This window comes from Bos mutus, chromosome 8 (assembly GCF_027580195.1).
Source record: "Bos mutus isolate GX-2022 chromosome 8, NWIPB_WYAK_1.1, whole genome shotgun sequence".
NCBI classification, from domain to species: Eukaryota; Metazoa; Chordata; class Mammalia; order Artiodactyla; family Bovidae; genus Bos; species Bos mutus.
Window position 1 is genome coordinate 87347370 of NC_091624.1, and position 26515 is coordinate 87373884.

The following is a 26515-nucleotide window of genomic DNA, read 5'->3' on the forward strand; positions in this document are numbered from 1 at the left end:
CATGCATTGGAGAAGGAAATGGCAGGCCACTCCAGTGTTCTTGCCTGGAGAATCCCAGGGACGGGGAGCCTGGTAGGCTCCCGTCTGTGAGATCGCACAGAGTTGGACACGACTAAAGCGACTTAGCAGCAGCAGCAGCAGCATAGTAGCTACAGTTCACTTCCCTAAGTCAATTGTCTTATCTGTAAGTATATCTGTTTGTGACTTCATAGAAGTTAATTTGCTTAGCTTTTTAACGTGGAAATACTTCTCATTCCTAAAGTTTTTTTTTTTTTTTTTTTATTGTGATACCAATTTCCTTTATTTTGCAGGGGGTGAGGGCTTTTGTTCAAGAGGTGGAGCTAAATGTGTTTTTGAAAAAGTAACTGATATATCCTTAATCCTATTTTCCCAGCGTATTGATAGCAGATTAAAAAGAAAAAGGAGGGCAGAGTTTTCATCATCAAATGTTTAGAATCTTCTCAGAATATTGAAATGGACATAGTTCGGGGACTGGTGTGTTTTTTTTCTCTTTTTATTGATCTTATTTCCATGTTACATTTTGATGTAGAAAAAGAGTTATTCTATTAAGAAAGGAGGAAATGGAATGAGGCTTTTGCCAGTATGTCAAACATTTTAATTTATTTTAAATATGTCAAACATATTTTAACATATTTTAAGTCAAAATCAATTTAAAATTGAACAAAATGTGCCTCTAAACTCCTAGAAATAAGAACCAGTAAATTTGCAAATATCTTTTCTAAAATATTGGTAAAAGTTTTTTGAAGTAGGTACAAACTTCAGAGTTACACAACAGGCTGATTTAATTCCCCTAAAAGCTTTAAAAAATATCTCTAAATGCTTATTATTAGTCCTCTTTAGTTGGTTGATTATGATTATTAGATACCAATTTGGAATATTAAAAAGAATCTTTAAATCAATTTGAAAGATGAAAAAAAAAGACTTTATCAAAAACAACTTTTGCCCCAAACTCTAAGGTTTTTAAAAAACCAATGAGAATCCTAAATATGAATGCTTAGACTTAAGTTCTGCTAATCCCAGTGAGTCAGTGGTAAAGAATCCATGTGCAATGCAGGAGACCCTGGTTTGATCCCCGGGTGGGGAAGATCCCCTGGAGGAGGGCATGCTGCCTAGAGAATCCCATGAACAGAAGAGCCTGGCGGGGCTACAGTTCATAGGGTCGCACATGACTGAAGCGACTCAGCATGCACGCAGTGATGCAACTAGAGATAGTTTTTGGTTTTGGCGTGGAAAAAATTGCATGGTAGCAAGGAGTTAATGACTGCCTGCATCTCCTAAAAGCTGGGGGAGGTTCCTATAGACACTTGATGAAACATGATTGATCTCTGTGAAGGCTGAGATTATGTCTGTTTTATTCTCCATTGTATTAGCACTTCATGTAGTGGGTGCTAGTAGGCATTCAGATACTTGTTGAAGGAATAAACTTAACAGAAAAAATTTTGGCTATTCAGATTTTATTAGGCTTCTTATCATTTGCTGATTCTAAGCACTCCATTCTAGATCTTTTTATTCAGTACTTTGGAGAAGTAAGACTTTGGCTATAGCAAATACATAATCTATGACTATGAATTTGCTTTGTGCAAAGTAGATTTCTGGTAAATACTTGTTGAATTAGATAGAAGGTATTATTGAATTAGATAGAAGAGATTATTTCTTTTTCTGTCTGTTTAGCTGCTAAATCGTGTCTAACTCTGTGACCCCATGGACTGTGGTGTGCCAGGCTTCCCTGTCCTTCACTGTCTCCTGGAATTTACTCAGACTCAAGTCCATTGAGTCGGTGATGCCATCTAATCATCTCACCCTCTATCACCCCTTCCTTCTCCTGCCCTCAGTCTCTCCCAGCATCAGGATCTTTTCCAGTCAGTCAGCTCTTCTCATCAGGTAGCCAAAGTATTGGAGCTTCAGCTTCAGCCTCAGTCCTTCCAATGAATATTCAGGGTAGATTTCTTTGCTATCCAAGGGATTCTTGGTTTGATCTCTTTGCTATCCAAGGGATTCTCAAGAGAATTCTCCAGCACCACAATTAGAAAGCATCAATTCCTTGGCATTCAGCCTTCCTTATGGTTCATCTCTCATATCTGTACATGACTACTGGAAATAGTTTGCTTTGATTTTATGGCTTTGACTATATGGATCTTTGTTGGCAAAGTGATGTCTCTGCTTTTTAATATGCTGTCTAGGTTTGTCATAGCTTTTCTTCCAAAGAGCAGACGTTTTTTAATTTTGTGGCTGCAGTCACCATCCGCAGTGATTTTGGAGCCCAAGAAAATAAAGTCTGTCACTATTTCCATTGTTTCTCCATCTATTTGCCATGAAATGATGGGACCAGATGCCGTAATCTTTGTTTTTGAATGTTGAGTTTTAAGCCAGCTTTTTCACTCTCCTCTTTCATCCTCATTAAGAGGCGCTTTAGTTCCTCTTCACTTTCTGCCATTCAAGTGGTATCATCTGCATACCTAAAGTTGTTGGTATTTCTCCTGGCAGTCTTGATTCCAGCTTGTGATTCATCCATCCTGGCATTTCGCATGATGTACTTTGCATGTAAGTTAAATAAGCAGGGTGACAATATACAGCCTTGATGTACTCCTTTCCCAACTTTGAACCATTCCTTTGTTCCATGTCTGATTCTAACAGTTGATTCTTGACCTGCATACAGCTCTGCTGTTTCTTTTTAGGTCTGCTATTTAACACAATGTATTTCTTAAGTTGAATGTAAAACTCTTAAAATATAAAACATGTTTATAGATTATATTTATTAATAGGTATGATATCTGTCAGTGAACAATACAGGTTTATACAGTATATATTGCATGATCTTTTCTTAAAATGTGTATGTATATGCATAGAGGATACAAGACATACTAGACATTAAAATGTTCTTAAGACACAGGGTTAAGCAGTGTTTTGGGACTTTTTCTGTATACCATCTAACCCTTCTGAATCTTTTACTCTATGTCTCACTTTCAAAAATCAGAAAAAACCATTTTTTTAATAAAAGTTATATCAGAAAATAGATGTATTTTTAAAATTGTACTTTCTCTTTTTAGGTAGTACATCAAGTGTATTATTTTCTAGTCAAGATCCAGTTGAAGATGCTGTCTTTGGTGAAGTTATTAATCTCAAGAAGAATGGTGACAGAGGAGAAAAAAGACAAAAGCATTTTCCAGAGAGAAGCTGTAGTTTTAGTTCTGAAAGTCGAGCAGGAATGTTACTTAAGAAGAGCAGTTTGGATTTGAATTCAAGTGAAGTAGCTATCATGATGGGAGCAGACGCCAAGATTCTCACAGCACTGACAAGTCCTAAGGCTTCTCCACTCCATAATGCAAGAGCCCACAGCTTTGGGAGTATTAGCTGCCATCCCTCTGACACTAGGACTCGCGCATCTGAAAGCACTTGGGATTCGGAGCACCGACTGTCGGTGTTAGAGATGCTTGAGGAGAGCCAAGAGTTGATCGAGCCTGGGGTTGATGAAAATGTAGCTAAAGCTGCTATGACAAAGGACACATGTGACAGTCTACAAAATGATAGTAATCAGTCCAGAGACTCGAAAGCAGGTTCCAGAGATCTAGCAAATAAGAGAAATAGCTTGTATGGTGTTGCTAAAGCTGTTGAGAGGGAAGATGTTGAAACTGGACTAGATCCTTTGTCTCTTTTAGCCACTGAATGTATAGGAGAAAAAACTGATTCAGAAGAGAAGCTGTTTTCTCCAGTTATTGCACGTAATCTGGCTGATGAAATTGAAAGCTATATGAATCTAAAGAGTCCCTTAGGTAGCAAGTCTCCTAGTATGGAACTCCATGGAGAGGGAAGCAGAGAGTCTGGTGCTACCAGTACATTTATTCACTCTTTAGAGAGGAGATCAAGCCTACCTTTAGATCATGGTCCACCAGCACAGGAGAGTCCTGGAAGTGAAAAGGGCTCCCCTGCAGTGTCCAGGTCTAAAACTTCTACGGGGCATCTCAAGCAACAGACTCCCTCCAGAAGTCCTAAGGAACGTTCAACTTCTTTATCAGCACTGGTCCGTTCTTCACCACACGGCTCATTGGGTTCTGTGGTAAATTCTTTGTCAGGGCTAAAGCTGGACAATATCCTCTCAGGACCCAAGATGGATGTGCTAAAATCTGGTATGAAACAAGCAGCAACAGTAGCCAGTAAGATGTGGGTGGCTGTAGCGTCTGCCTACAACTACTCGGATGACGAGGTGAGAGTGTTGTATGTGTGTCATCTGCCTGATGTTGCAGTGTTTAGAGTATTTTTTTAATATATGAATTAACTATTTAGATTTTTCTGGTAATTTTGTTTTTTAATATCTTAAAACATGCATATCCCACTTCTTTCTTGAAATGACTTAAGTATACATGTAAGGAATTTAATAATGAAGAAATAGAATATCAGGACTAATTTATAATTCCACAGCTCAGTCTAAACTAACACATTGTCTATTTAGTTGAAAGAATTAATGATTAATGTTTGATCTAATAATAATGCCATGTTGTATTTGCATATCACTTCACTTTTTTCAAATGGAGGATAATTGCTTTATAATGTTGTGGTGGTCTCTTGTGTGCATCATTGTGAGTCATTGTGTTTTTTTATATATATATTTGGGCTTCCCTGATAACTCAATTGGCAAAGAATCTGCCTGCAATGCAGGAGAGCCCAGTTCGATTCCTGGGTTGGGAAGATCCACTGGAGGAGGGATAGGCTACCTACTCCAGTATTCTTGGGCTTCCTTTATGGCTCAGCTGGTAGACAACCGCCTGCAATGCAGAAGACCTGGGTTCGATCCCTGGGTTGGGAAGATCTCCTGAAGAAGGGAAAGGCTACCCACTCCAGTCTTCTGGCCTGGAGAATTCCCTGGACTACATGCAGTCCATGGGGTTGCAAAGAGTTGGACATGACTGAGTGACTTTCACTTCAAATATATATGTGTATGTATATATATATATAGCTAGCAAGAAGCTGCTAGATGACACAGGGATCCCAGCCTGGCAATTTAGGACAACCTAGAAGTGTGGACGGGAGTGGGGGGAGGGTCAAGATGAATGGGATATATAGTTACATATACTATATATAAGTTATATATATAATTATATAATTTATATAAAATATGTATGTTATATATTTATATATAAATTTTACATATTTATATATTATATATATATCTCCCTTCCATCTTGAGCCTCCCCAGCTCTCCGCCACACCTCTGGGTTGTCACAGAGTTCCAGGCCAGCTCCCTATGTCATTTAGCAGCTTCCGGCTAGTTACACTTTACACGTGAGAGTGTATATATGTCAGTGCTACTTTCTCAATTTGTCCTACCCTCTCCTTCCCCCACTGTGTCCACCAGTCTGTTCTACATATGTCACTTCACTTTTTAAATAACTTTAACCTCTCTTATTTTTTAAGATACATAAGTCACTCTACAACTCAATTTATAGATTTCATACTGCATAAGTAAAGCTGCTAACTTTTTGTTGAAGTTAAGTTGATTTTACAATACTGTATTAGTTGATTTTATAATACTGTATTAGTTTTAAGTGTACAGCATAGTACACATTATATTCTGTTATAGGTTATTGCAAGATATTGGATATAATTCTGTTATAGATAGTAAATTCTTTTTGTTGTTTTTCTTTTTTTCTTTAATATCAATGTATTTATTTTAATTGGAGGCTAATTACTTTACAATATTGTATTGGTTTTGCCATACATCAACATGAATCCACATGGGTGTACATGTGTTCCCCAACCTGAACCCCCCTCCCTCCTCCCTCCCTGTACCATCCGTCTGGGTCATCCTAGTGCACCAGCCCCAAGCATCCTGTATCATGCATCAAGCCTGTACTGGCGATTCATTTCACATATGATACTATACATGTTTCAATGCCATTCTCCCAAATCATCCCACCCTCGCCCTCTCCCACAAAGTCCAAAAGACTGTTGTATACATCTGTGTCTCTTTTGCTGTCTCGCATACAGGGTTATCATTATCATCTTTCTAAATTCCATATATATGTGTTAGTATACTGTATTGGTGTTTTTCTTTCTGGCTTACTTCACTCTGTATAATAGGCTCCAGTTTCATCCCCCTCATTAGAACTGATTCCAAAGTATTCTTTTTAATGGCTGAGTAATACTCCATTGTGTATATGTACCACAGCTTTCTTACCCATTCATCTGCTAATGGACATCTAGGTCGCTTCCATGTCCTGGCTATTATAAACAGTGCTGTGATGAACATTGGGGTACACGTGTCTCTTTCAATTTTTGCATACATTGTAGACTATTACATTTTTTATAGTGAAGGTATCATAACACATTTACAGGAGACTTGGAAAATTATAAAAGTTATATATAGTTATATATAGTTCCACTGTATAATACAATTATTTTTAGGTAGATAAATTAAGATTTTTATGTGGAGTTTCAGTATCAAACTTTCAAAAATTAATAGAATGAATAGAAAAGTAGAAGGGAAGAGCAGACCTGAAAAGCACTATGAACCAAATGAGATAATTAAGATTTCTACAGTTTTCACACAACAGGATACAAATTCTGTTCAAATTTCCATAGACTGTAAACCAGAAGACCCTGGAACATAGCTAGCAACATAAAACAAGGTGCAAACATTTCATGGTCTAATGTTATTGAAGTCATACAGAGTCTGTTCTCTTTGAGTTCAGTCGCTTAGTCGTGTCCGACTCTTTGTGACCCCATGAACCTCAGCATGCCAGGCCTCCCTGTCCATCCCCAGTTCCTGGACCGCACCCAAACCCATGTCCATTGAGTCGATGATACCATCCAGGCATCTCATACTCTGTCGTCCCCTTCTCCTCCTGCCTTCAGGTTTTCCCAGAATCAGGGTCTTTTCAAATGAGTCAGCTCTTCACATCAGGTAGCCAAAGTATTGGAGTTTCATCCTCAACATCAGTCCTTCCAGTGAACACCCAGGACTGATCTCCTTTAGGATGGACTGGTTGGATCTCCTTTCAGGGACTCTCAAGAGTCTTCTCCAACACCACAGTTCAAAAGCATCACTTCTTCGGCGCTCAGCCTTCTTTATAGTCCAACTCTCACATCCATACATGACCACTGGAAAAACCATAGCCTTGGCTAGATGGACCTTTGTTGACAAAGTAATCTCTGCTTTTTAATATGCTGTCTAGGTTGGTCATAACTTTCCTTCGAAGGAGTTCAGTTCAGTTGCGCAGTCGTGTCCGACTCTTTGCAACCCCATGAACTGCAGCACGCCAGGCCTCCCTGTCCATCACCAACTCCCAGAGTTCACCCAAACCCATGTCCGTTGAGTTGGTGATGCCATCCAACCATCTCATCCTCTGTTGCCCCTTCTCCCCTGGCCCTCAGTCATTCCCAGCATCAGGGTCTTTTCAAATGAGTCAGCTTTTCACATCAAGTGGCCAAAGTATTGGAGTTTCAGCTTCAACATCAGTCCTTCCAATGAACACCCAGGACTGATCTCCTTTAGGATGGACTGGTTGGATCTCCTTGCAGTCCAAGGGACTCTCAAGAGTCTTCTCCAACACCACAGTTCAAAAGCATCAATTCTTTGGCGCTCAGCTTTCTTCACAGTCCAACTCACATCCATACATGACCACTGGAAAAACCATAGCCTTGACTAGATGGACCTTTATTGGCAAAGTAATGTCTCTGCTTTTGAATACGCTGTCTAGGTTGGTCATAACTTTCCTTCCAAGGAGTAAGCATCTTTTAATTTCATGGCTGCAATCACCATCTGCAGTGATTTTGGGGCCCAGAAAAGTAACGTCAGCCACTGTTTCCATTGTTTCCATTGTTGCCATGAAGTGATGGGACTGGATGCCATGATCTTCATTTTCTGAATGTTGAGCTTTAAGCCAACTTTTCCACTCTCCACTTTCACTTTCATCAAGAGGATTTTAGTTCTTCTTCACTTTCTGCCATAAGGGTGGTATCATCTGCATATCTGAGGTTATTGATATTTCTCCCAGCAATCTTGATTCCAGCTTGTGCTTCCTCCAGCCCAGCATTTCTCATGATGTACTCTGCATATAAGTTAAATAAGCAGGGTGACAATATACAGCCTTGACATACTCCTTTTCCTATTTGAAACCAGTCTGTTGTTCCATGTCCAGCTCTAACTGTTGCTTCCTGACGTGCATACAGGTTTCTCAAGAGGCAGGTCAGGTGGTCTATTATGCCCATCTCTTTGAGAATTTTCCACAGTTTATTGTGATCCACACAGTCAAAGGCTTTGGCATAGTCAATAAGGCAGAAATAGATGCTTTTCTGGAACTCTCTTGTTTTTTCCATGATCCAGCAGATGTTGGCAATTTGGTCTCTGGTTCTTCTGCCTTTTATAAAACCAACTTTAACATCTGGAAGTTCATGGTTCACGTATTTCTGAAGTTTGGCTTGGAGAGTTTTGAGCATTACTTTACTAGCGTGTGAGACGAGTACAATTGTGTGGTAGTTTGAGCATTCTTTGGCATTGCCTTTCTTTGGGATTGGAATGAAAACTGACCTTTTCCAGTCCTGTGGCCACTGCTGAGTTTTCCAAATTTGCTGACATATTGAGGTCAGCACTTTCACAGCATCATCTTTCAGAATTTGGAATAGGTCAACTGGAATTCCATCACCTCCACTAGCTTTGTTTGTAGTGATGCTTCCTAAGGCCCACTTGACTTCACATTCCAGGATGTCTGGCTCTAGGTCAGTGATCACACCATCGTGATTATCTGGGTCTTGAAGATCTTTTTTGTACAGTTTTTCTGTGTATTCTTGCCACCTCTTTGTAATATCTTCTGCTTCTGTTAGGCCCATACCATTTCTGTCCTTTATTGAGCCTATCTTTGTATGAAATGTTCCCTTGGTATCTCTACTTTTCTTGAAGAGATCTCTAGTCTTTCCTATTCTGTTGTTTTCCTCTATTTCTTTGCATTGATCACGGAGGAAGGCTTTCTTATCTCTCCTTGCTATTCTCTTACCATTTGTTCTCTTACCATTATGGAATTATGTTAGAAATCAATATCAAAAGGTATTTGAAAATACCTTACATATTTTCAAGTGCAGTGTGACATTTACACAGAGAGATCTTTGACTTGGCCGTTGAAATCCTCATTAAAGTTAAAAGACTGAAAAAATACAGAGTGATTGCAGAGAAAAAAGCATTTAAATGAGAATATTAGTATCAAAATGAGAAATCTCAAAGATACTTTAAAAACCTATGTAATTGGAAATTAAATGTCCACTTTTAAATGATGGGTGTATCAAAGAAGCTATAACAAGGAAAATTAGAAAATATTTGTAACATAATAAAAAATAAAAGAGAGTTTACCAGAATTTGTTGCATGTAGCTGAAGCTGTCAGTGCAACTAAGTACAATGTGGAATTTTGACTAAGGTGTGAAAACAATAGACACTAGCATAACATTTTGTGAAATTTGAACAAAATCTGTACTTTAGTTAATACTGTGTCACATGTTAATTTCCTTAGTTTTTTTAAACCACATACTGTCTCTTAGACAGTAAATTCTTGTTGCTTATCTGTTTTACGAAAAGTAGCTTGTATCTGTTACATCCATCACCCTGATTTGCCCCTCTCCCCTTACTCCTTGGTAACCGCAAGTCTGTTTTCTATCTCTGTGAGTCTGTTTCTGGTTTCATACACATTCATTAGTGTTACTTTATAGATGCCACATATGAATGACATCATACAGTGTTGCTCTTTCTCTTACTTATCTCACTAGCCGTAATACTAAGTCCTTCCATGTTGCTGCAGATGGCAATTTTTCATTTATTTTTTTTAAATGGCTGAGTAACATTCCATTGTGTGTGTGTGTGTGTGTGTTTATCACATCTGCGTGATCCTGTCATCTGTTGATAAGCACTTGGGTTGCTTCCATGTCTTGGCTATTTTATATAGTGCTGCTCTGAGCATTGTGGTGCCTGTCTCTTTTTGAATTAGTGTTTCTGTTTTTTCTGGATGTATACCCAGAAATAGTTTTATAATAAGGAAGGCATATAAGTCTTCTTTAAAGCATAAATTAAAAAGGAAACTGCTTAGTGAAATGTTTACTATCTTAAAGCATCAGCAATCACTTAAAGCATTACAGTCGCTGTAATCAACAATTACAGTGTTCAGAACTTTGTTCATGTTTTACTCCTCTAATAATGATGGTTGTTTTCAGAATAATCATATTGCTAGCAAAAATTCTCACAATTATCTGATCTTAATGTACTCATATTATCCACATTTTTCAGATAACATAATTAAAAAGGAAGTTAAGTCATTTCTGTAGGATCATTTCTGTAGGATCACAGTATGTAATGGGGAACCAAGATCACAGTCTGGCTCTCTTGACTCTTAAGCCCCTACTCTGTTTGTACTGGGGTCTCTGATTACATTGGACGCAGTGAGCTCCTAGAGTTCTTTCATTTTATAGTTTGAATATTGGGATAAACCCCACAGTCCTGATTATACTAGGGTCACAGCATGATCTTAAAGCATAGGTCATTGCTTGAATGTCTTAAGAGTATGGAAGAGAAATTCCAAATAATAGAAAGAGGTCAAGGTTTCAGAACATATGGTGATGATGATTTTAGAATTATAGATGAATTTAATTCTGAAAAGGATAGAGTGAATATATTCTCATTGGAGAAGATCTTATGTATATATGTGGGATTTTATTTTTTCCAATTAAAGGAGGAAACAAATAGAGATTACAGTTTCCCAGCTGGCCTTGAAGACCATATTTTGGGAGAGAATATATCACCTAATACGAGTATCTCAGGGTTGGTCCCCAGTGAACTTACCCAGAGCAACACAAGCCTCGGCAGTAGTAGCAGCAGTGGAGATATAGGAAAACTGCATTACTCACCAGGTAATGGGGAGGATTGTCCTCTCTCCTGATTTATATGCCCATAATTCTTATCCCTGTACCACACACACACAGTAAGCCCCATTTGTCGAGATGATCGGGTAGATTTGTGTATAGCCACACCATATTAACCACTGTTATTTTATAAGGTCTTAAAGTACTGTGTGGAATCAGACTGTGGCTTCCCTGGTGGCTGAGTGGTAAAGAATCTGCCTGCAGTGCTGGAGATGTGGGTTCAATTCCTGGGTTGGGAAGATCCCTTGGAAAAGGAAATGGCAACCCACCCCAGCATTCTTGCCTGGGAAATCCACTGAGTTTTTTATTTATGTATATTTGTGGATTGTATCATTAGTTCTCATACTTTAGTGTATCTCAAAATCACCTGGGGTATTTGTTTATAAGTATATACAAATATCCAAGCCCTAGGCTAAAACTTTTGAGACTTAATCTGTGGAATGGGACTTTAAGAATATATATTTTTGACCAGCTTTCCAGGCGAATCAGTTATTTACTAGAATTTAGAATTTCTTTGCTATATTACTGAAATCTCCTAGTTCTGTGTTATTTTTTAAATTGTAATTTTATTCATTTTCTCCAACTTTTTTATTATGAAAAATTTCCAATACTTTAAAAAGTTCAAAGAATCATATAGTGAACAATCATATATTCTCCACCTAGATTTAATTAACTATTGTTAAATGTACATAAGTACATTTTGATACTAAACCTTTTGAAAATAAATTGTAGACTTCATGGTATTTCCCCCTAAATATGCATTTCCAAAGAATAAGGACATTTTCATACATAATGTATTATGATGTTTACTTCTCTCTAGGTGAACTTCCATTTCTAAGAGGCATGAAAGGGCAGGAATTTGAAAAGTCAGATCATGGTTCTTCTCCAAACACCAGCATGTCCAGCATCTATCAGAATTGTGCAATGGAGGTAAAAGTTCTATATTCAGCCCATAATAATAAAGTGGCAGTAAACATATTTTTATTTCAGAGTGGCATTTTAACAGAATTCTATGATACCTTTCTGGACAGAATAATAAAATAAGTCATTTTGTTAAATTTTCTGGTGTCTTATGTAAACAAGGCAAGAAGCTAGTAGTTTTACCTATAAAGTAATTGTTCTGTTATTAATTTCAAATGTGATCCACAGAATAAATACAATTCTATGTTTGTCTCGAGAGGATGGACTATTAAGAGTACCAAGACTATTAAGACCACTATTCACTGCAGTGGTTTTCAGTATGTGTGTTTTTCTGCTCTTAGGTTTTGATGTCAAGTTGTTCACAGTGCAGAGTTTGTGCAGCTTTAGTTTATGATGAAGAAATTATGGCTGGATGGACGGCAGATGATTCAAATTTGAATACAGCCTGTCCCTTCTGTAAAAGCAACTTCTTGCCTCTTCTCAATATAGAATTTAAAGACTTGAGAGGCTCTGCAAGGTTAGTATTGTAAAAGCTCCCTTAGAGAGGTAAGTACCCTCTAAAAGGCAGAAGAATGAAGTAGTCATGGTGTGCTCCAGGTGTTCCTTTCCTTGCCCTCCTTCATTTTCAGTATTTGAGAGAAAATACTAATATTGTAGGAGGCTGTTTTTCCATGTTATTTAACAAATGATTATTATTAATAGTTAATTTTTGGAGCTAAACTTTATAGGTTATATAAGTATATCAGTTATTATAAATTAAAAATTCTAACATTAGTTATTAATTTAATATTTCTGCCTTAATGACCTTGATTATGTGCTCTGGAGCCTCCCCACCACCACCACCAAAAAAAAAAAGATGAAAGGGACTTTAACTCTTCTCTTAACTTGTTGCCCTTTTATGGTGGTGCTCTGTAATGTGAAATGACTAAATTCTAGGCATTAGAAAAGAGATTAACTGATCTATAATCAGTCATTAAGTAATTGAGAGTTTGGTAACTGTTTGCTGACCTAAGTAGTTATAATTTTTTTTTCTTCTTAAGGTGATTGTAAATGGGATTGTTTTCTCAATTCCCCTGTCTGCTAGCTCATTAGTATATAGAATGCAACAGGTTTTTATTGGTTTTGTACCCTGCAACTTCACTAAATTCATTTATTACTACTAATAGTTTTTTGGTGGATTCTTTAGGGTTTTCTAGATATAAAATCATGTCACCTGCAAACTTACTCCTTTCTAAATTGGATGGCTTTTTTCCCTCTTTTTTGCCTAATTTCTGTGGCTAGGAGTTCTATGTTATGTTTCAGCTTTTCACCTTTGATAATGATGTTAGCTAGGGACTTGTCATATATAACCTTTATTATGTTGAGGTATATTCCTTCTATATCCACTTTGTGGAGAGTTTTTATTATAAATGGATGATTGATCTTGTCAGCTGCTTTTTCTGCACCTGTTGAGATGATCATATTTTTATCCTTCATTTTGTTAATGTATGTATCACATTGATTGATTTGCAGATGTTGAACCATCCTTGCATCCCATGGACAAATCCCACTTGATCACGGTATATGATCCTTTTAATGTATTGTTGCATTTGGTTTGCTGGTATTTGGTTGAGGATTTTTGCATCTTTGTACATCAGAGATACCAACCTATTTCTTACTTTGTGTGGTCTGACCTTATCTGATTTTGGCATCTGGGTGATGTTGGTCTTGTAAAATGAGTTAGAAAGTATTCCCTCCTCTTGAATTGTTCAGTATAGTTTGAAAACGATAGGTATTAAATCTATAGATGTTTGGTAGAATTTATTTGTGACACTGCCTGGTCCTGGCCATTTGTTTTTTAGAGGCTTTTTGATTACTGCTTCAGACTGTACTAACAATCAATTCAAATCTCTTCATGATTCAGTCTTGGAAGGTTGTACTAGTCCAAGAATTTGTACATTTCTTCTAGGTTGTCCTGTTTGTTGGTATATAGCTGGTTTTTAAAATATTCTTATAATCCTTTGTATTCCTCTGGTGCCCTTTGTTATTTTCTTTTTGTTTCTGATTGTATTTATCAGAGCCTTCTCTCTCAGTCTAGCTAAAGATTTGTCTGTTGTGTTTATCTTTTTAAGAACCAGCTTTTAGTTCCACTGGTCTTTTCTGTTGTCATTTTAGTCTCATCCATTGGTGGCTCAGAGCTTAAAGCGTCTGCCTCCAATGTGGAAGACCTGGGTTCGCTCCCTGGGTCAGGAAGATCCCCTGGAGAAGGAAATGGTAGCCCACTCCAGTATTCTTGCTTGGAGAATCCATGGACGGAGAAGCCTGGTAGGCTATAGTCCATGGGGTCGCAAAGAGTTGGACATGACTAAGCGAATTCACTATCACTTTCATTTATTTCCACTCTGATCTTTATTATTTATTTCTTTCCTTCTACTGACTTTGGGGTTTGTTCTTCTTCTTAGATTATTTTTGGCTGTGCCCCGTGATTTGTGGGATCTTAGTTCCCTGACTAGGCATCCAACGTGGGGCCCTGGCAGTGAAAGCACGGAGTCCTGACCGTTGGACCACCAGGGAACTCCCTGTTCTTTTTCTGGTTCCTTTATGTGTAAGGTTAAGTTGTTTATTTCAGATTTTGTTTCTGGAAGTAGGCCTGTATTTCTCTAACTTCCCTCTTAGTACTGTTTTTGCAGCATCCCATAGATTTTGAAATGTCATATTTTTGTTTGTCTTCAGGTAATTTTTTGTTTCTCTTTTGATTTCTTCATTAAACCAGTGTTTCAGTAGCATATTATTCATTAGCCACATATTTGTGATTTTTTTCAGCTTTCTTATAGTTGATTTCCAGTTCCATACCACTGTGATTAGAGAAGATAACAATATGATTTCAGTCTTCTTTTATTTATTTTTATTTACTTATTGAGCATTGTTTTCTGTCTCAACATATGGTGCATCCTTAAGAAAGTTCCATGTATACTTGAGAAGAATGTGTATTCTAATGCATTTGGATGGAGTGTTCTATATAAATTTATCAAATTCTGATCTTAGGTTTCATTTAAGGTTGCTTTCCTCTCTGTCTGGATGGTCTATCCATTGATGTAAATGGGGTATTAAAAAGTCTCTTACTGTGTTAGTCAGTTTCTCTCTTTAGATCTGATACTTTTTAATATATTTTGGTGTTTCTATATTAGGTGCATATAAATGTGTCTTCTTGATGAATATTATTTATCAGTAATAAATGATAAATATTTATCATTATTTGCTATCCATTTTTGTCCTTTACTGCCTTCTTGGTTTGAAGTCTGTTTTGTCTGATAAGGGTAGGGCTGTACCCGCTTTCTTTTGGCAGCAGTTTTCTTGGAGTATCATATTCTTTTCCTTCACATGTAGTCTACGTTTGTCCTTGGAACTGAGGTGAGTCTTCTGGAGACAGCAAGTCATTGGGTGTTGTTTTATGTGGGAGTTTTGCTTTTCTTTTTTATTATTATTATTTTTATACAATTTTTATTTTCCATTTAGTTACTACAGAATATTGACTGTATTCCTCATGTTGTACAATACATCCTTGAGCCTATCTTATACCTAGTCATCCCAGATACTCTGTTTCATAGAGTATTCTCTCTGTTTAGTAATTTCATTTCTGAGGTTGAACTGCCTGAGTTTCCTTTTAGCTTACTGAGTTTCTTTATGACAGCTATTTTGCATTATCTTAATCAGTTAGATTGCAGTATTTGTAGCTTTAAGTTTGGGTTCTGGGGGAGTGTAATTTTTGTGTGTGTGTGGGGAGGATACATGTTACTCTGGTGCTTCATGATGCTTGGTGAGTTGTTCCCCTTGCCAACATATTTGAAGTACTGAACACCTTTCTGCTTGATTCTGACAATTCAACTGGTCAAAAAATAGAGGCCTCTTGATTTCCGGTAGGTGGTGATATATTAATAGCACAAGTCTTTGGTTTCTCTTACCTGAACTGCCTCTATTACATGCGAGTTTGCACTTTCCACACTCCACTGCCTCTGTCAGAGGTGTGGCCTTGTGACCTCCTTATTGCTTTTTGGGCCTTGGGGTCATTGGTGCTTCGCTGCCGCCACTGTTGCTGGTGTCTTACGACCTGGTGCGTTGGGATGGTGGGCTCTTCCCTCTTGTCTGGAATCCCCTGGGTTGCAGGCTCTGCCACTGCTGGTAGTGGTCATTTGACTTTCTAAGGTTTGTGGGCTCCACTGGCGTGGGAAGGTGGGGCAGGGGGCCAGAGTTGTGGGTTCCTCAGTGGCCAGAGGGATGAGGTCTGAAGCCCCTTTGCCACTCAGTTACCTGTCATGACAGGCGCTGCTGCTTCTGGGAAGCTGGCGTTGTGTGCACTTGCCCCCACTGCTGCTAGGTTTTCTGAGGCTGCAGACTTAGCTTGCCAGAGCAGAATGCCAAGACTGGAGGCTGTACTTGTGCTTTTCCTTCAGTTTCGCCTCCGCTGTGTGTTCTAGTCCATCCACCTTTAGATGTACAGGTGTGTGGGAATCTCCATTGTTAGGCAGAGGTACCTTTGTTGCATTGTTGATGTTTTACTGCTTGTAAATTGAAGGGACAAGATAAAGATAGCTTTCCACTGTGCCACTTTGCAGATGTCACTCGCTTTTACCCATTTTTGTATTTAGTTTCTTTTTCTTGTTGATCTGTCTTCACTATTCTTTTTTTTTTTTCCTTGGCTGCACCATGCCACTTGTGGGATCTTAGTTCCCTGACCAGGGATGGAACCCAGGCCCTAGGCACTGAGAATACAGAGTCCCAACTACTAGGCAGGGAATTCCTGTCTTGAATATTCTTGATATTAATTCCTTGAAGAGAAATGACCAGTTTTGATGTTATCATGCGTTAGTTTTCCACCTTATGATTTGTGCATTTGAAATCTTCTTTTTAAACAAGATTCCAAAGATTCCCATCTATAGTACATGAAAATCTTTTCCTAGTGTTCTTCTGTTGCCTTTATATTTTCCCTGTGGTATTTAGGTTTTAAATACATCTGTAGTCTACCTTTGTATATGATCATAGAGATCCAGGTTTGTTTTTCTCCATATAATGAGCCAGTTTTACATCCTTCCTTCATTACTATTATATATAGTATCACCTTTAGCATATATCAAGTTCCTATATATACACCTCACTCTGGTTCTGTGTTCTGTCAATACTGTATTATTTTTATTACTATATTTATGTTATGTCTGGTTGGTAGGGTAAGTTCCCCTTTGGAAATTTCTTATAGTTTTTTGGTTATGCATATAAAACTTTAGAGTAACTTTGAGTCCTCCCCCACAGAAAAAGTCCACCTTAAGTTTTCATGGGATTCAAATAGATTTGTAGCTTAATTCTGGGGAAATGGACATCTTTAGTATTATTCTCCTATGAGCATGGTATGTATCTCCCTGTTTTAGATCTTCTTTTAATAGAGTTGTAAATTATTCTCCATAAATTTTGTACTTTTTTGTTAATTGAGTTTCTTAAGCTTTTGTGGTATCTTATTTTATATTTTCTAATTGAATATAAACCAGCATTATTAATCTTCCTCCCCAGTATGTCATTATGGAAAATTTCCTACTTAGGGCCAAGTTTAATTCAAGATCTTTTTTTTTACAGTACACCCAAATATCTGCCCCTATATTCTTCAGTTACTTTACATTGTTGTTTTATCACCTGTCTATTCTTCCATCCATCCATCAGTCCATCTTATATTTTTATTTGTTTAAAATAAGATGTAGATGGGTGGGGGGTGGAATTCCCTGGCAGTCCAGTGGTTAGGGCTCAGTGCTTTGCAGGAGACACAGGTTCAGCCCTGGTCAGGGAACTAAAATCCTGCATGCTTCGCAGTATGGCCTATTAGTAATAATAATATGTAGTAATATTATATTAATAATAATAAAAATACCTTTCCCCCAAAGACTTGAGCGTTCGTATCATTAACTAGAGTTCAGTATTTATTTACAGTTTTTTTTTCATTTAAGGTAAATTTGATTTCTGCAAATCAAGATACAGAACATTATTATGACTTCATAAAGCACTGTTTATGTCCCTTGCAAGGCAAAGCTCTCACCCCATCCCCACCCAGAAGGAGAAAGAGAGAAGATGAAAATAAATTACTGAATTAATAGAGGGGAGAGAGAATGACTAAAGACAAAAATGGAGATTCTTAAGCGGGGGGGAAGGGTATTATAAATAGTTACAAGTTAATACATGTTAAAATGCTATTCTTTATTTTTTTTAATTAAGAAAATTAATGAAATATTTTGCTTTCCAACTTCCTTCATAGCTTTCTTTAGTGTCTCTCAAAAACTGAAGGGATTTTGTATTGAACTATAGTGACTTCCTCTGGATCTTTTCATTTGAAAAGTTTCAGACAAGAGAAGAAGAGAGAATGAGAGCAAGAGTGTGTGTATGTGAGTGTTTGAAATAGTCAGTGTTTCTATGGATTTGTATAATTTATTAGTGACTATTTTACTATACAGTGATTATAAATATGATGACATTTGGAGGATTCTAGGATTTTTATAGACTTTTTTATACTTTCTTTTTTTTTGGACGGGTCCATATTTAGCTTTTTCTTGAAACCAAGTACCTCTGGTGACAGTTTACAAAGTGGCAGCATTCCATTGGCAAGTGAACCTTTGGAGCACAAACCCATATCCAGTTCAGCAGAACCTGACCTGATCAACTTTACGAATTTGCCAAAACATAACCAGACCATTACTGAAGAAACAAGCTCTGCAGTTGAATCAAGGTACCATAGAATTCAGAGAACTCTTTATAAAAAATTGGGTGCCCCTGTAAAAATTTCATCTTTAAATACAACCTAGATGACATAGACATAAGTTCTGGCATGTTTAAGAATGTAACTTTAAAGGCTACCCACTCCCATATTCTGGCCTAGAGAATTCCCTGGACTATACAGTCCATGGGATCGCAAAGAGTTAGACACAACTGAGCGATTTTCACAGTGTTTAAATATCTAATGAATGAATCTGATGATAAACCATTTTTAATACTGTTTAATGTTTTACAGTGGTCTTTTCCAGAAATGAACTTCCCAACAATAAAAAGTATTTTCCCTTTCAGTGTAGTCATTGCCAGTTTCCAGATACATACTCTCTTTACAGAGAAGTATACCTTTAACTCTTAAATATTGATTCAAACATTTATTGAGAGCCTACTGTATGCTCAGCATTATGCTAAACACTAAAAATAAAAAGTAAATAAAATCTGACCTCTGTTCTTAGGTGGGTCATGGCCTGAAAGTGAAAGTCACTCAGTCCTGTCCGATTCTTTGCAGCCCCATAACTACACAGTCCATGGAATTCTCCAGGCCAGAATACTGGAGTGGGTAGCCTTTCCCTTCTTCAGGGGATCTTCCTAACCCAGGGATCAAACCTAGGTTTTCTGCATTGCAGGCAGATTCTTTACCAGCTGAGCCACAAGGGAAACCCGGGTCATGGCCTAATAGAGATTAAATACTTGACAGTGAATCTGCCTTACTTATTTGGATGCAGTATACATACTTCCAGGTGATTTTGTTTAATAAAGGTGAAATGTTTGAATAGAGCACGTGAATGGGCACTTAGTCTTTTAAAAATTATACCATAATACTTACCATACACCCTCTTCCTACCCTCATCAGATCATCCACTTCATCCTGTTTTTCTGACTGATTTTACAAAAATACCTGAAGAAAAGTTAATTCCTATAAGGCAGTACTGACTCTTCTCAGATATATTCAGTACATTCAAAATTTATTATAGAAAATACTCTAACTCTACAGATTTAGATTGTTTAAACTAATCTAACCACAGCATTTCTTCTTCATTTTTTTAAGTGATGAAATAATGAAAGCCAGCGGAGATGTCCAAACTATGAAAATTTCACCTGTGCCTAATAGTTTATCAAAACGAAATGTGTCTTTGACTAGAAGTCACAGTGTTGGAGGTCCCTTGCAAAATATGGACTTTTCCCAGCGACCGTTTCATGGCATTTCAACAGTTAGTCTTCCAAACAGTCTGCAGGAAGTTGTGGTATGTACAACATTATAATTATACTGTGTGTTCCTGTAAGTATATATTGAAATAGCGTCTTCTTCTGTAATAGGTTTTTTTAATCACATGAAAAGTGATACATTTTCATAAGCAGGCTAAGAACTTTCAGATTTCAAAAATGTATACAAATAACCAGAAGAGCATAATGAGTCCTTTTGTGGCACCATCCAGCTTCAGTAATTTTCAACTTATATTTTTCTGTCATGTATACCCTCATTCAGTTCTTTTGTAGATCCATTTGAAGCAAATTTCAAACATATATTCCATTTGTCAATATTTCAGTATTTATCTCTAAGAAATAAAGACTCTTAAAAACGTAATGCTGTTGGTTCAGTCGTTAAGATTCCACACTCCCAATGCAAGGGGTGCAGGTCGGTCCCTGGTCAGGTAATTACTATCTCACTCGCCACACAGTGCGGCCAAAAGTCAAACAAACAAAAAAGTGCCATTATCAGACCCAGGAAATAACAAATGATGGATCAGGGTCATTCAGTCTTCATTCGAATTTCTAGTGATTTCAAAAATGTCACGTATGTGTGCTTTGCAGTTTGAGGAATCAGGATCAAATAATGCTTTGTGATTGGTGATCTGCTTTCTGGTCTTTTTAAATCTATAGACTCTTTTTTCCCCTTGTAATTTATTTGTTGAATACAACCCTGTAAGTTGGTAATTGCAGCTCGAAGCTTGACCAGATTCAGGTTTTTTGTTCTGTTTTGTTCATTTGTGTATTTTTACAAGGCAGCTTCATCAGTAGTGGTATGTCTCGAGGGACGTGAACTATCTCTGTGGGCTTAGCAGCTGTTAACCCCTTAATGCCTAGATAAGTTATCCATTTGGAGCTATAATATGACAATACTCTAATTCTGTCATCTTCTTTATTATATGAAATATATTTATAAAGAGAAACTTATGCTATGGCTTTTGTCTGATTTTTTTCCAAAAATGCAGTTTATGTTGGAAAAGCAAGAAAGATGTTTGATTTTAATTTTTCCTTTTATTTATCAAACTTCACACTGACAAGTTGGGTTCCTAGCATTCTCCAAGGTGATCCATTATCTGGGGGCATAGGGTTTCATTTTGACCTCATGGGTTTAAACATTTATGTTTACATCCACTGCTGTTGTTACCCTTATTGATGCGTATTTTATTCCTCCTTTGGTCAGCTAGAAGCCTCTGCCTGTTGGTGCCTTATTCCTTTTGACACAACTCTATTAGCTTTTATGGGTCTTTCCTGATCACTCAGTTGGTAAAGAATCCACCTGCAATGCAGGAGACCTCGATTTGGGATTGGGAAGACCAACTGGAGAAGGGATAGGCTACCCACTCCAGTAATCTTGGGCTTCCCTGGTTGCTCAGCTGGTAAAGAATGTGCCTGCCATGCGGGAGATCTGGGTTTTATCCCTGGGTTGAGAAGATCCCCTGGAGAAGGGAAAGGCTACTCACTCCAGTATTCTGGCCTGGAGAATTCCATGAACTAGTCCATGGGGTTGCAAAGAGTCAGACACGACTGAGTAACTTTCACCTTTGTATAAGTTCCTTTAAAGTTTCCTTGCTTTCTTGTATTACAAGATGTTTGATGCTCAAGTGTTACATATTTCCTTCTTCAGACCTCGAATCAGCCATTTCTTTAAGAAACATTCCTTTTAGAGAAAAACAGTATTTGGAGATCTCAATCTGGGCACCATGGGTACTTGTTAATATTGGTCATAAACACTTTATTCTAATTGTGTACAACTTACAAAGTCTAGGTTGGGTTTCTTTTTCCATTATTTTCATTATTTCATTTGATTTCTAAAATTGCTCTTTAGTTTTTATTGCAGTCAAATGTATAAACAAGTTAGATATATTTTAAAGACTCATCAAGAAATATTAACACAAAAAATGGCCTCCTCTGTTTAGAGTTTTACGTGGAAGATAAAGTCAGATTTTTTTGGTATCATTATGAAACATCAGAAACGCAAATATTTCTTGTAAAAAGTTGAAAAGGAAAAATCAGTCATACATAGGGCATTGCTCTTAATGTGATAAGAGAAACTCATGTTTAAAATAGGGCCTAGTATATGGATTAATAATTTTTGTTCATAATCATTTAACTTAAGGGTATTTATGATTAAGTACTTTTTCTTCTTTTATGTTTTCTTCAGGGTGTTATACTACATGTAGTAATGGCCCTGAAATAAGTTTGAAAGGACAGAAAAGTGTGCTCTCATTGAGACATACTCTGAAACATACATAATAAAATTGATCATATTTACTTCTTTTTATATTTCTGTTTTTAAGGATCCTTTAGGAAAAAGACCCAACCCTCCCCCTGTTTCTGTGCCTTACTTGAGTCCTCTAGTGCTTCGCAAAGAACTTGAATCTTTGCTAGAAAATGAAGGCGATCAGGTGATTCACACGTCCTCATTCATCAATCAACATCCAATCATTTTCTGGAACCTCGTTTGGTATTTCAGGCGTTTGGATCTTCCTAGTAACTTGCCAGGACTTATCCTCACTTCTGAACATTGTAATGGAGGCGTACAGGTAGGGAACCAACTTCTGTACTTAAACTACATTCATGTTGGTTAGGATGAGGCTTCACTTCAGGTATTAGGAAGTATACAATAGTAGTGTTAAGTCATAGGTTATTTCTCTCTCACTTAAAAATTTAGATAGGTGGTCCAGGGATGGTATAATGCTAGAGACTTGAGAGCCTTCTATCTTTTTTGCTTGTAGTGTGGCCTCCAAGTTTTACACCTGGTCTAGGATAGCTGTACTCTACTTCCAAGCTACCACATCCATATTCCAGCCAGCAGAAAGAAGAAAAATGGATGGAGAATATATTCTTTCTTTAGGGATAGTTCCTAGATTTACATATAATCTTTTTATATGTATTTGTTTGGCCTAAATTTAGTTATATGATCATTTCTAGTGGCAGGAGTAGCTAGAAAAGTGGTTTTTATTCTGAAATATAATATTCCTAGCTGTGAGGGATGTTTGGGGGAGAATGGATACATGTATATGTATGGTTGAGTCGCTTTGCTGTCCACCTGAAACTGTCACAACATTGTTAATCAACTACACTCCAATAGAAATAAAAAAAATTTTTTGAAAAGATATTCCCAGCTGAAATTCTCACTTTATTTTAAAGGATTTGTATTTGCCATATTTTTCAGATATATTTAAAAACTAGTGAAGTTATTTTGCTAGGTCACATACTGAATAAGTGATGAGGGGCTAAGACCACAGTCTGGCTCTCTGACTCTGCTTGAGCTGGCATCCTTGACTCCCAGGGAGACAGTAAACTTATGATACTGAATATTGAGAGATACCCCCCCACCCCAAACATACATCAGAGGCACAATAAACTTTGAGAGTCTTGTAAACTGTTTTGACTGATTTATGTACTAGTCAGTACAATGAGATGGAGAAGGAAATGGCAACCCACTCCAGTATTCTTGCTTGAGAATCCCAGGGACGGAGGAGCCTGGTGGGCTGCCATCTATGGGGTTGCACAGAGTCGGACACAACTGAAGTGACTTAGCAGTAGCAGCAGCAGTACAATGAGATAGTAGTAACTGTAGTACTTTCTCGTATCTTAAAATTTGCTGTGATGAAGGTTAATCACATTCACGTGACTGCTGTGCCAGTTACCAAGTTGTCACTCAGTCCTTGAAATTCAGAGTGAGAATCATGCACCTCAGAAAATAATAACATTTGTACTTAGATACAAGTAAAAATTAAAATTTTTCTTCAGAGTTTTAGGTCTAGAATTTTATTTTTTTTAACAAACCCTAATGTCGAGGGCTGACTTTCAGTAGATCACAGCGAGGGAGCTGCTCTGCTGTGTACTAAATCTCGACTCAGAAGCAAGTCATCTGTGAGTGGTTTAGCACCAAATTCCCCAGGAATGTGCAGTGCGTGACGGGCAAGGGGGCGGCTGCCTTTCCAGCTGCGCCCTGTGTCCCAGGAGGAAGGGCTCTCAACTATGCCGTGCTCCAGGTCTAGAATTTTGAAAAGGACTCACCTGTTTTATATAATCAAGCTTTGCTAGGTCCACTGGTAATTACTATTATGCTTAGTTATTACTGTGCTTAGGGTACTAATACTGTCTATTGATCTTTTTTAGCTTCCCCTGTCATCTCTGTCCCAGGATAGCAAACTTGTTTATATTCAGCTGTTATGGGATAATATCAACCTTCATCAGGAACCAGGAGAACCTCTGTATGTCGCATGGAGAAATTTTAGTAAGTAAAATAAAGACGTAAAAGACTGAAACTGGAAACAACCAAATATCCATCCACAGGTGACTACATAAGCAAATTACTGTACAGTCCATCCACACAGTAAAATACTGTTTCAGTTTAGTTCAGTTCAGTCGCTCAGTCGTATCCGACTCTCTGTGACCCCGTGAATCGCAGCACGCCAGGCTTCCCTGTCCATCACCAACTCCCGGAGTTCACTCAGACTCAAGTCCATCGAGTCAGGGATGCCATCCAGCCATCTCATCCTCTGTCGTCCCGTTCTCCTCCTGCCCCCAATCCCTCCCAGCATCAGAGTCTTTTCCAGTGAGTCAACTCTTCGTGTGAGGTGGCCAAAGTACTGGAGTTTCAGCTTTAGCATCATTCCTTCCAAAGAAATCCCAGGGCTGATCTCCTTGCAGTCCAAGGGACTCTCAAGAGTCTTCTCCAACACCACAGTTCAAAAGCATCAATTCTTCAGCACTCAGCCTTCTTCACAGTCCAACTCTCACATCCATACATGACCACAGGAAAAACCATAGCCTTGACTAGACGGACCTTTGTTGGCAGAGTAATGTCTCTGCTTTTAAATATGCTATCTAGGTTGGACATAACTTTGCTTCTTTAGTAGTAAATAAAAATGTATGCCTGAGGGAAAAATAGAATTGAGGAGATGAGATTAATTATTTTGCTTTGTTTTTAAATCTTTCATTCACTTTTAGTATCTCCTCAGGCTTTTTTCCATTTTATTTCAAATTTATTTGTTGTATCAACCTGTTAATCAGATGTCCTGTTGAGCTGAAGAGTGGCTTTTTTGTGTGATTCTTACAGTCTGTCTATCAAATATTAATTTGGTGAGGTATTTGGAGAGTAAATTCTGTACAGCAGATGTGTTTGTGTAGATGATAATTTCAATTATATTGATATAAGCGTCAAAGATTTTGGCTTTATTTGCAGTTTTTTATATATAGAACATATTTTTACAAGGGGTTTAAAAGGTTATCCAGTATTCAGAAGCCTTGTGAGTCCGTAAGAAACCACAGACAATCCAGTAGGTCAGTGAGTAAATGGTATCAGTAGGCAGTTTGTGGAAGAAACATTAAACTGCTGCTCTGTAGATATACAGTGTACAAAGCTGTCAGTACCACGATGCTTCCCAAAAGATTATAATAATGAAAAACTTAATACCTAACGAGAGAGTTGTGATAAACCCACGTTATGAAATGTTGGCAAACAAGAAAAGGAAGGAGTTATTTCTATATAGGTTCCTGAAAGGATGGATGCCCATTATATTAAGTGGAAAAAGGCAAGTTGTAGAACAGTATATGATCTTTTTTGCAGGAATTAAAAAAACCAAAATGCTTTATTAATATTTACTTGTTTGGCTGTGCTGGGTCTTCGTTGCTGCCCGGGCTTCTCTCTGGTTGTGGTGCGTGGTGGGCCGCTCCCGTTGTGGTGAGGGCTTGTCATTCAGTGGCTTCCCTTGTTGCGGAGCACAGGCGCGAGGGCGTGCGGCTTCTGGAGTTGTGACTCCCAGGCTGTAGAGCCAGGCTCAGTAGTTGTGGCACATGGGCTTAATTGCTCTGCAGCATGTGGGATCCTCCCGGATCAGGGATTGAACCCACGTCTCCTGCATTGGCAGGCAGATTCTTCACCACTGAGCCACCAGGGAAGCCCCTGTATGTTTTTAATGTATGCATAGAAAAAGGTCTAAAAAACTATATATATCCCAAGCTGTTAGCAGTACCTGCTCAGAAGAGAAAAGGGATTGTATTTTTTCCTACAGTCTTTTACTACTTAACATTTTACTTAAGCTAGAAGAGAAGAATCTGACATTTTCCCTTGAAATATGTCAATCACAAAATTATGACTAAATGTATCTATTTTTGTCTTTTTGTTGTTTTTCCAGTTATGATATTTGAACACTTTTTAAGCAGGAGCAGAATAACCTTGAAATTTATGCTAGAAAAAAATAGCATTATAACCACAATTTCTTTAGTTGTTTCCCCTCATATCTTGAAATAGATAAGTGTTTTAAAATGTTCTATAATTTGTGGTAGGAACAAAATTTAGAATTCCCAAGAATAGCTTTGTTTCTTTACTTGGTTTCTTTAAGTGAAGAACTGGCACATAAATAAGATTATAAGACATAATAGAATTGAGTAGTGACTTTTGGAAAAGCAGTATGGGGAGCTGCACAGTCCCAATTCCCAGCAAAACAACATAATTGGTGAAAGTTATTAAAGACAAATGTATCTGTGTATGTCTATGACTATAGAGGAAAATGAAGAAACATTTAAGAAAATATATATTAAATTGCAGTGAAACAGTGATTTCTGTAGCACTTGGGCTACAACTTGCTGCTCCCCACCAGCCCCCAGTCAAGGGGCTATAGCATCTCCCTGGGAAAG

The 26515-nt window shown here is 37.7% G+C and overlaps 1 protein-coding gene across 5 annotated transcripts in view; it reads left to right on the plus strand.

Annotated features, from left to right (window-relative positions):
- The window catches only part of DENND4C (DENN domain containing 4C), a 123377-nt gene that overhangs the window by 86547 nt on the left and 10315 nt on the right, over positions 1-26515 (plus strand). For 4 of the 5 annotated variants that reach the window (XM_070375949.1, XM_070375948.1, XM_005902274.3 and 1 more), the window contains 8 exons: positions 3069-4222; positions 10726-10903; positions 11736-11845; positions 12178-12353; positions 18393-18575; positions 19665-19860; positions 22162-22407; positions 23993-24110. In XM_070375949.1, the coding sequence (XP_070232050.1) occupies positions 3069-4222; positions 10726-10903; positions 11736-11845; positions 12178-12353; positions 18393-18575; positions 19665-19860; positions 22162-22407; positions 23993-24110 (2361 nt within the window). Of the gene's footprint in view, positions 1-3068; positions 4223-10725; positions 10904-11735; positions 11846-12177; positions 12354-13348; positions 13396-18392; positions 18576-19664; positions 19861-22161; positions 22408-23992; positions 24111-26515 lie in introns of those variants that run through there. The other variant, XM_070375951.1, reaches the window with a different exon arrangement.